Genomic DNA, 10,094 nt, shown 5'->3' with positions numbered 1-10,094 from the left:
ACACTAGCAAGAATGTCCTTCATTTTTAAGAACAGCTATTTCTGCAATTCAGTACCCAGAGGAAATAAGTATACTTTTGCCACTTAATTTTGTATTTCAACATTAAAACAGACACTAAAACGAAGTCTGCAACTATCAATTTATTTCAGTAAAATTAGATACAAACCCAATTTTTGTTTCAGATGACAGTTAGTATTTCAGTAAAATTAGATACAAACCCATCAATTTTCGTTTCAGATGACAGTTAAGAAGATATGAAAAGACTTAGTATTTATGGGATTTTATTTACTTTACAATTCTGAAGCCGTACTCAAACCCAGATCCAACCATACCAGGTTCAGTGCTCAAATCACCATTTAACATAGTAGTTTGAGAGGCAAAGCAGCAGTTTCTGGATAGACAGTAAGGAGGCACTGTGAAAAGATGTGAGGGCAGGACAAGCATATGGAATTCATGAGACCACCTATGCACATGGCATTTAAATACAGCCCTTCAAGCTACAGTCAAAAACTTTCCTCAGAAAATCAACTGCAAAGAACTTGTCAGCATAGTATCATCTTATCTCACAATGTTCTCTTCAGTTGTTTAATAAACAGCATGCCAAAGACCTGCAGCAGCTACAAAGCACTGTCTTACAGACCTCACAAATGCTGCACAGGGTATCATCACACCATAAGTTTGGATGCAATTTGCTGAGGCTTTAAGTATTTACAAAACAAAGTAAGAAGAATAAAAGAGTTTGGACCTAGATTCTAGCACAGGACTTGGGGTTTGGGTTTTCCTGTCAGTAAAAGAGCAAAAAAAGCACCCATTTAAGATTTGTTCAACTGATGGTTACAACAGCAACATAGGAAAAAGCAAAAAGGGATGCCATGCAGTCTTTACACATTTTAATAACTGAAAAGTAAATAAAACTTAAAGCAAAATTTACATCTTGGTGCACTGTAATCCACAACCTACTATAGGAACAAACGAGCGTTCTCAACCTTGGGAAAACTGAGGCAAGTCTCTCTTTGAGACTGCATGGAAGAATAACAAGAAAAAGTACCTGGAGTTTTACTTGCCTCATCCTAATGTCCTCCCTTCTCAGGCAGTCACATGAACCTAACCCTTCAGGCTGGCAAAGGCAAGAGGCAGGAAAGCAAGCACAGCTGAAGGCTGTAGCTCCTTACTGAGAAGGCTATAGTGGGAGACAGATTAGGAGCTGCCACGGGCACAAGTGCAAGCAGATGAGCTCAGCAAGTGAATGAGCGATGAGCAAAGGGTCAGAAGGTCAATGCTGCGTGACCGCTGAGCCACTGGCAGGGCCACACTGCCTCTTCTCAAGCACTCAGGCCCCAGCTCCCTGCCTGGAGCACAGCAGCCACAGAGCCTGGCTGTGAGAAGCTCACCCGGGAGGAAGGGATGCAGTCCTGGGGCATAGCTTGTAGGCACAAGCACCAAAGAATAACACATATTACAGTATGGAAAGTACAGAGCCTCAGGACAGCATGAAGATGCCATTAAAAGTTAGAGCGCAGCACCGAGGAGGGATGATAAGAACCAAGCCACAAGGCAGGACAAATGGACTTATTATTTGGAGGACACAAAAAAAGACAATGATGAGTAAGCCTCAAAGTTTTTGTGAAGGAGATTAAAGCTGGTAGTTACACTATATGAGGTGCAAATCAAGATCAAAGTGCTATCAAGAAGCAGAACACTAGCCCCTGATTTTTTTATATCTCATATATAACTATATAGAGAGAATATATGTATATACATATATACACAGGCAACTGTATAGACCCCATGACTAAAGCACAAGGTGATTATGCATAACAGCCAGCTATTAGCATTTTCAACTGCATATAGGTAACCAAGAATTGATATGGATAGTGCCAAGCACCTGACAGATCATCAGTGGAAGGGGCAAAAACACCTCTATTCAACAGGAAAAAAGTCAAATCAACATGACTCAAGAACCTCACGTTTAGTGTTACAACACTTTACCCCAGGATAAAGCTTCTTCTAAATACTTAACAGATAAACAATGGTTATGTGCAACACTGTGAAGTTTCTGCTGCAGCACAAATCATTTCTAAACAATATCCTGGTGATCTTTCAAGTAGTCTAGAAAAGAAATGTGTGTACAATACTACCAGATATGCTGAACAACCAACTGAGAGACCAGAAAGCTTATTAACTATATTTTTGTTTCTAATAGGCATAACATTTTAACACAGTATTTCTTTACATAAACATATTTGTTGCAGCAGTGCCATCACATCAATGACACTAAAAAGGCAACCATGTCCTCCAGTCCATCAGATTTGCAGACTTTGCACTAGACTACTCGAGTTGCAATAAAGGAGTACGTACAGGCTGTGGACATACTTATCACAACACTGCTTAGGCCAGCACCACTCCATCTCACTGCTGGATTGGCAATAAAGATTTGTAGGGCCAGGTGGTGACTCCAGCAGTAAAGTGATTCAACTGAATGATAACCCAGGAAAGCAAAGGATGGCAACTGTGCACACTAGACACCACCAGAAAATGTACATAAAACTCTGCTCCTCAGCACTGCGTTTAAACAACACACAGGGAAGTTAGTTAACTTCACTGGATGATCTGAAGATCATACAGAAGCCCCAGGTAAACCACTAAAAAAGGGAACAACTAAAACTATGTAAATTAAATTCAAAACCTAATATATAGTTTTGATCTAAAATAGGAGCCAGTAAGTTTCTAATCATGATTTTGATTACAAACAGAAGCTGAAGCCAGATAATGTAACATCAAAAGTCAACATAAGCAATAACCTCAATTCATTCAGACAGCTCCTCAACTTCTAGCTTTCATTTACAAAACTTTTATCAGGTGGAAAACTAGAATGAATTAAAATAAAGACTCCAAACACCTATGACAGTCTTCACTGCATCATTGTACACAACCCTCAAATCTCTGTCAAAATTGTTTACAAAGACAGGGCAAGCAGATCAAAACTGTTGAAAATGGGAGAGGGAGGACAAACCACGACAAAACAAAACAAAATTAAGGTTGCTTTACTTGTCAACAATCTCTCAGTCATTTCAGTATCAATAATCACAATGCAAACTCAAAAATCAGGAGTCCTCTGCAGGCAGTGCTAAATGTGCACCCACTAGCATGCAAGGTGTTTGCAAAGCCTTCACACAGGAACCACTCCATGCCTCTGCTCATACTTTTCATCTCTTCTACACTATTTTCAACACTTATCTCCTTTTCAAGGAGAGAGAGGCTGCCAACTGCATGCTGTTTAAAATACAGAAATACCATGGCATTGGAGTTCTGCATTTTTGTTTTGCTCCATTTCCTACCACTGACATTCTCTATGCTTGTATGATTGCCTCTCTGCATTAACCTAGCACTTTCATAAAACAATTTACTAGACTAGGACTAGAATCTACTAGAAATCCACTGTCTTTCCCAAGAACTAGCTCAGAAGCCATATTAAGATAGGCTAAATTCGAAACTCATACAAGTAATCGAACAGTATGTTGCCCAGTTACTCACCATCACAAAAGTCACCTGAAAATTTTCAGTTCTTACTATCCTGAAAGATTGTTTTGTCCAAAAGTACTGTCCTTCACATTAGAACAAGCTCCACATAAAGACAAAACCCATTTCTCTATCATTTTCAAATCAAACATATCAAGCAAGGCACGTCAGACATACCAGCTGTTTGGGTACTAGATACACACTATCCTTTCTTTCAAGCACAAATATCTACTATTCCAGAGAGCTGTCTGAAAAAAGGAAAAAAGTGTTCTGCATTTTATTCTACCGAGTCACACGTTCCCTATCATTTTGTCACACTGCTGTGAAACAAATGATACTTTCTTTAGGATTCTACAGAATAACAGCACATTTGTTCCACAGGCAAGCACTGCAATATTAAACAACTGCCTCCATCCTCACTAGGTAAAGACATACCAAATGCAGTTGTCTATATCCAGAATTATGTGTGTGAACAAGATATACTCATATATTCTCAAATGGTCTGAAATGGAGTTGTATTTATTACAAAACGATTTAAGTTTGTTCTGTGTCTGGAGGTTCCCAACTTAAAATGACAGAAGTGCTGCCAACAGAGAACAAGCAAGTCACCAGTATCTCCAGCTGCTTTCAATTTAGGCAGCAGTCAGACAAAACACCCATTCCTTCTCCTAGGGCTGCTCTTTTGTTTAAGCACTTACTCCACCATCCGTAAAGATTCTGTCCTCACCCTGCTGAGGCTGGCACTTTGCAATAATTCAAAAGAAAAGGCAGGTGGGAGAGCAGGCACCAAAACTCATACTGCACACTAGAAATTACACTTTTCTAGAGAAAAAGAGAAAACTCAATTGCATATTATGCCTCTACTCCTTAAGCAGTGCAGCTTGAGCTTCATTTCAGCTAGTAAGTAATTCTACATGGATGAAAGGCACAGGTTTATTCATGAAAGTCAATGCTTTGGATGTCCCACTTTACTATTTTCTGAGTGAAATCAAGGTAAATAGCGGTGAAAAGTCAGAAGACTGTGTTGGCACTTGCAGAATTTTAACAGTGCTCTAGATGTTTGTTTCAATTCTGAAATGCACAACACAGAACTGCATGTACCAAGCAGATCTGTAGCTTACTCAGCTGAGTACTCAAACACCAGTATTCGAACAAGTCAGTCAGCTAAAACCAACTTGCCTTGCAGGTCATCATTTTTTGACAACTGCCTTATACAGATAAAACTTGTGTTTGTTAGTTTGGGGGATTTTTTTTAAAGGTCAATCTGATTTGCAGCAGAGATGTTCAGAGCGTACGGCATACAGGCTGTAGGCAATGTCAGTGAGACACAGCAGCTTCTCATTTCAGGGCACCTAAATCCACAATTGCTCACCCGGACTGAGAGGGACAACTATCTGCTACCTGACTTACATATTAAAAACACTGAGACTGAGCTGATCACAAACAGCACCACTGCAAAGTGAAACTATCCAGACCTGTTGACACTGGGTAGGAAAAAACCCAAACACAAAACCAGCCGGGAAATGTATACCTTAGAAGTTCTGGACAGACAACACTGAGTTACTGATCTAACTCAGCAAACATTTCAAGCTGTTTACAAAGTTCCAGCAGCAGCTACTGAAATAATGAAAAAAAAGGTTTTGTAAAACTCCTTAAATTAGGAAGCTTTTGTCATTGAAAGTTATTCTTCACCTCATTACAATGGGCAGATTTCAGCATTTAACATCATTAGAATAACAAATGCTGACTTTAAGGAGTTAAAGAGATTAAAGGATAGTACTTAAAATGTAATTTGAAATATTACATTATACCTGTCGCCATGAATCTGCAAAACTGTTCAGTTTTATTACAAAAAAACCCTTGGATATGGCATGCTTCCTTCAGACTGTCAAATTATTTATCCCTTGCACAAATGAATGAAATAAAAAAAGGCATGAAATTTCTGATCATAGAAGCAAATTAATTCTGAGCTCCACAAAACAGTGATTTATTTCAGAGGTTTAATGTTTGACCAGCAAGGCAGTCTAATGATTTGCCACCAGTCTTTCAACTGAGTGACAAATCAAGAATGCAAAGATCTCCAGAAGACACACCCTCACATGGTCTACAAAAGCACAAAATATTTTCTTTTCTCAACTAAAAAGTTACAGCAATCCCTCACAAACTGCAAAGGTAAGACAGAAAGATCTCTAAGATCTTTCCTGCTCAGAATTAATCAAAGCAAAACAGCCATCCTAGTGATAATCCCCTTTAGTGCTTCACAGTTTATGCAATAGTCAATTACTAAAGAGGATGAAAGACAGAACAATCTTTGCAAATAGGTCACTGTCTATATTTATAATGATTAAAACCAGCCTGCTACTAAAAGTAACTTTTAATAAGCATAAAAAGTAACATTAAGACAGTGCATGTATTTGCTCTTAAATATATTCTGTCTCCTATGACAGAAGAGGAGGTAACACAAAGTTATTTACCCATAGGTCTTGCATTAGCATTGCTGACAGCAGATTTTAATTTCTGTCTGTAACAACTTTATTTCAAAGCATCATCCTCAAAGATAACACCTAAACATTCTTGACATGATCTCTGAACTTAGACAACTCTCCCCCGTCTACATGCCTTCTCTCTCAAAACTTGCTAGTAGATTTTACCTGCAAACACTGCCCGAGGCTCCTTTTCAAGACCACTTTTAATGTCTTCTACTTTGTTCAGCTTTTCCGGCTTGTTTAGGCATGCCTGAACATGTAACCTTTTTTTCTTTAGAACAAATACTCGGGTCTCTGCTTCTACTGCATACTGCTGGGACCTCCCACATGCTTCTTTCAAGTATTGTCCACCTCTGCTGAAGAACTCCTCCAATATATTCCTTTTTCCCCCACATCCTCAGCCTGAGGAGTATTTTTTGCCCTTCTTGTGGGATCAGCACATCACACCTGACACCATTTTCCTAAAGTTTTATCGAATTTCATTGATTCTCACAGCTTCAAGCACCACAATCACGTCAGTGATTCTAACACCCAGCTGTCCATTTCATTCAGTTCCAATTCTGACTGCAGTTACTGTCTCCACCAGAGATTTAAATCTGGTTAAACTGAAGCTTGTTTCCTCTCAAGCCCTACTTCCTCTAATTACCTCCAGCCTTCCTACAGTTCAAGTCCATAAATTAACATATGATTCTTACAATGCCTTATGCACCAGAATTGCACCTAATAATCAGAATTTCTTTGTATACAATGTCAAGAATGTTCACTACCCAGTTCTGATCTTTCTCTTGATCAGACCCTTTGCTTCCATCTTCATTAGCAAATACTTCTGCTAATGCTGCCACCTCTGTATCCTTCATTTCATGTATTTCATCTGCTAAGAAATCCTTCCTTTATGCATGACTTTGGAGACTCTGGATTTTCCAGTATTTCCACAGCCAGCAAGCCCATGAGCTCCAGACTGTACAGTTGCAGAACCTGCACTTCATTACTGAACAGAGAAGGAAGCTAATCTTCAGCAAAAAATGTAACCACCTCTCAGAGAAACCCCATAACAGAAGCATTCCTCTGCATCTCACACACTTGCACTCAAGGATACTGAAAACACACTGAAAGTAGAGCTAAAGCTGAATACTACCACCTCGACGCCCCCAAAAAATTACCTGCACAAAGGCATTATTATTAAGAGCATTCTAGTTTCTAATCTTACAAATTGAAGAGAAAACACCTGTAGCTTAGAGTTTATTATAATGCAGACTGCATAAAACTGAACTCCAGAGCAGGCAGGGGAGGGAGAAGCACAGTTAGTCTTGTGAAGTGAAATCCTGTTTGTGCGTGAAAGCCGGGAACTTGATGTTCTCACTACAGACTAAGAGCAATAAAAACAGCTTTCTGAGCCATTAATTTCTGCACAGCTGATTTCTACTAAACAATGCTCATTATTGAAAGACTTCTAAAAAAACTGCCAGGCTGTTCCAGTGAGAAGGCTGGCACTCCGAGTATCCAGCCTGAGCTAAGGGTGACATCAGTGCTACCACTGCTTTAATCCCTACGGCTACTAAATGTCAAACATTTTCTCTGTATTTAAAGAGCTTGTGATTGCTCACGATGAGATTAAGTTACAAAGTAAGACAACTGCAAGACTCAGGGAGCACCACGCTTTTGTTACCCAAGCCTGCAATAATGGCAAGTTCTGCAGTAACAAGTCAGAAACTGATGTGCACTTCCCACAGACAAAATGGGGCATCTTTAGGATTTGTTCTTTTTTAAGCACTGTGAAAACTCCCTTCTTCAGACCTTCCATGACCCAATGAAGCCTATGAAATGTGTATTGCTGCTTCACTCATATCCAAACTTATAAAGAGGTGATAGCATTGAGTAAAGTATAATGGGGTGGGGTGGGAGAAGGGAGAAAGGTGAAAAGATTAGTGTCACTGCATCAACAGGCACAAAGTCCAGTGCAAACTGAGCAGTAGGTCGTGTATTTATTATTGACAAGAGACACCCATGTAATATTACTTCAGTCTACTTTAAGAGAAGGAAATGAATCAAATTATAGCTAACACAGAAGGAACTGTCCTAATACACAATATAAACTTTAACGAGGTAAACTATTTAACATAGGATATACTTTCTGAGCATTCCTTAGTGTTTTCATAGATTTGTTTGGCAATCAATTACCGTGGCAGTCAACATGCCAATACGTGCTTATACCTAAAACACATGCTTCATCACATGCTTAATTTCTAATAATCATTTTATCATTCCAAGTTCTAAGTGGTTCATATCAAGCACAGTGAGCTAGGACAGTGCTGTAAAGAAAGTGCGAGAAAGCTCATTGTTTCTCACACTGCATAAGCAAGACTGAAGAAATTTAATTCAGTCATCCTATTTATTCCCTAATATTTGGGGGGAAGAGGGTGAAGTTAAAATAAAATTATCATAAAATATACAAATATTAGAGGCATTATGTCCCACAACTAGAGAAACTCTGAATTTCAAGAATGAGGCCAAGAATATTGTAGGATACTAAAAATCTACTGATTCTGTGTATTTCAACAAATCTATATAGATGAGCTCATACGGTTCAAGACTACATAAATCAATCAATCCTGTATCTTTAAGATCTTTCCACACTGACTCATTCCTAAGCAGCTTTGTCTTCGTTGTGTTTTATTAGCAAAGTACTGATTCGCAGCTCTCAACGATAAGATTTTTCATTTCTAAAGTTAGCATGGAGTTTGATTTGAAATTCTCCAGGAGTCTGAATACATGCTGACAAGTGGGATTTACTGTAACAATCAGATTTTATCCAAGCAACAACAGTGTCACATTACAGAGTAAGAAAGCTCAAGACCAGGGAGCTTCTAACAGAATTTAAAATAACTGAACACCTCCCTGCAGAAAGATGAGGAAGAGAGGTGTGAGGTGGGGGAACTATCTACATACATTCACATACATATGTCTATGCACACTTACATCACTGGTTTAAGAACAAACCTGGATTACAATAGACTAATTAATTTGGTTACCCGTTCCAGAAGTGACCTGATTAAATCAGTGCTAATCTTTTGGTGGGGGTGGGGGAGGCCTATTAAAGAAAAAAAAAACAAATTTAAAAGTGAGAGAAACTGCTTTACTAAGGACAAAGGCCATCAATGCTCAGTTCTGGCCTGAAGTAGGAGTACATCATTCCTGAGATTCTTCCATACTAATTAACAAACTCACATGTTTTGAGTTTTAATCCAGAGTAAAGTTGTGAGAAGCAGAATTGGCAGGGCTGACTCATTAAAAAAGTCTACAAATAAAATAATCAAGCCAGAAACTAAACTCCATGCAAACCTTATCTGTAGCATTTTTAAAGTATTAAACCCACTAATACATCAATTTACAGCTCTTCGGCTATCTATCCACCCTTAGGAAAAACTGACAGTAAGTAGAACTATTATTTCAACAAGCCAAGTGGTGAGGAGTTAAAGCAGTAGACTCCCTTCCTCTGAAAGAAAATATAACCCCAAATCACTGTCATATCAGAACAACCCTAATAAAGAAAGAACAATAGTGTTTCTGTAACATCCAATCACACAATAACATAAATGGAATTAATTCCCAAAGCACAGTAATTCTGCAGGGACTAGAGCTATACATATCAACTGTTTAGATTTCAGTAACAAATTCATGCTGAGAGAAGACATTTTTACTTAAACAATCTGAATTTATTAGGAATAAATCTCAAAACAGTAGCAAGCAATTATGGCAATAACGAAAGCAAACAAGTCACGCACAAATCTACAGGGGACATTTTTTGAGCTTACCTGTGCTTGTTCTGTGGAACTACTACTGAGCTCATCTCCAGACTCCGAATCTTGGACAAATTCATGCTGAGAGAAGACATTTTTACTTAAACAATCTGAATTTATTAGGAATAAATCTCAAAACAGTAGCAAGCAATTATGGCAATAACGAAAGCAAACAAGTCACGCACAAATCTACAGGGGACATTTTTTGAGCTTACCTGTGCTTGTTCTGTGGAACTACTACTGAGCTCATCTCCAGACTCCGAATCTTGGTGAATTTTTTCTTTCTCCTGCT

The 10,094-nt window shown here is 38.6% G+C and overlaps 1 protein-coding gene across 1 annotated transcript in view; it reads right to left on the bottom strand.

Moving 5' to 3' along the window:
• The window catches only part of LOC103801453 (rho GTPase-activating protein 12-like), a gene marked incomplete at its 3' end in the record, with an annotated part of 35,172 nt that overhangs the window by 24,491 nt on the left and 587 nt on the right, over positions 1-10,094 (bottom strand). Inside the window, 2 exon segments of the mRNA XM_009073868.1 lie at positions 10,018-10,084; positions 10,086-10,094. The exon segment at positions 10,086-10,094 is cut by the window's right edge and continues 587 nt beyond it. Of these exon segments, the coding sequence (XP_009072116.1) occupies positions 10,018-10,084; positions 10,086-10,094 (76 nt within the window).

This window comes from Acanthisitta chloris, unplaced genomic scaffold (assembly GCF_000695815.1).
Source record: "Acanthisitta chloris isolate BGI_N310 unplaced genomic scaffold, ASM69581v1 scaffold7814, whole genome shotgun sequence".
In the NCBI taxonomy this organism is placed as follows: Eukaryota; Metazoa; Chordata; class Aves; order Passeriformes; family Acanthisittidae; genus Acanthisitta; species Acanthisitta chloris.
Note: the sequence above shows the minus strand (reverse complement) of the source record. Positions and strands in the feature narration are given on the sequence as shown.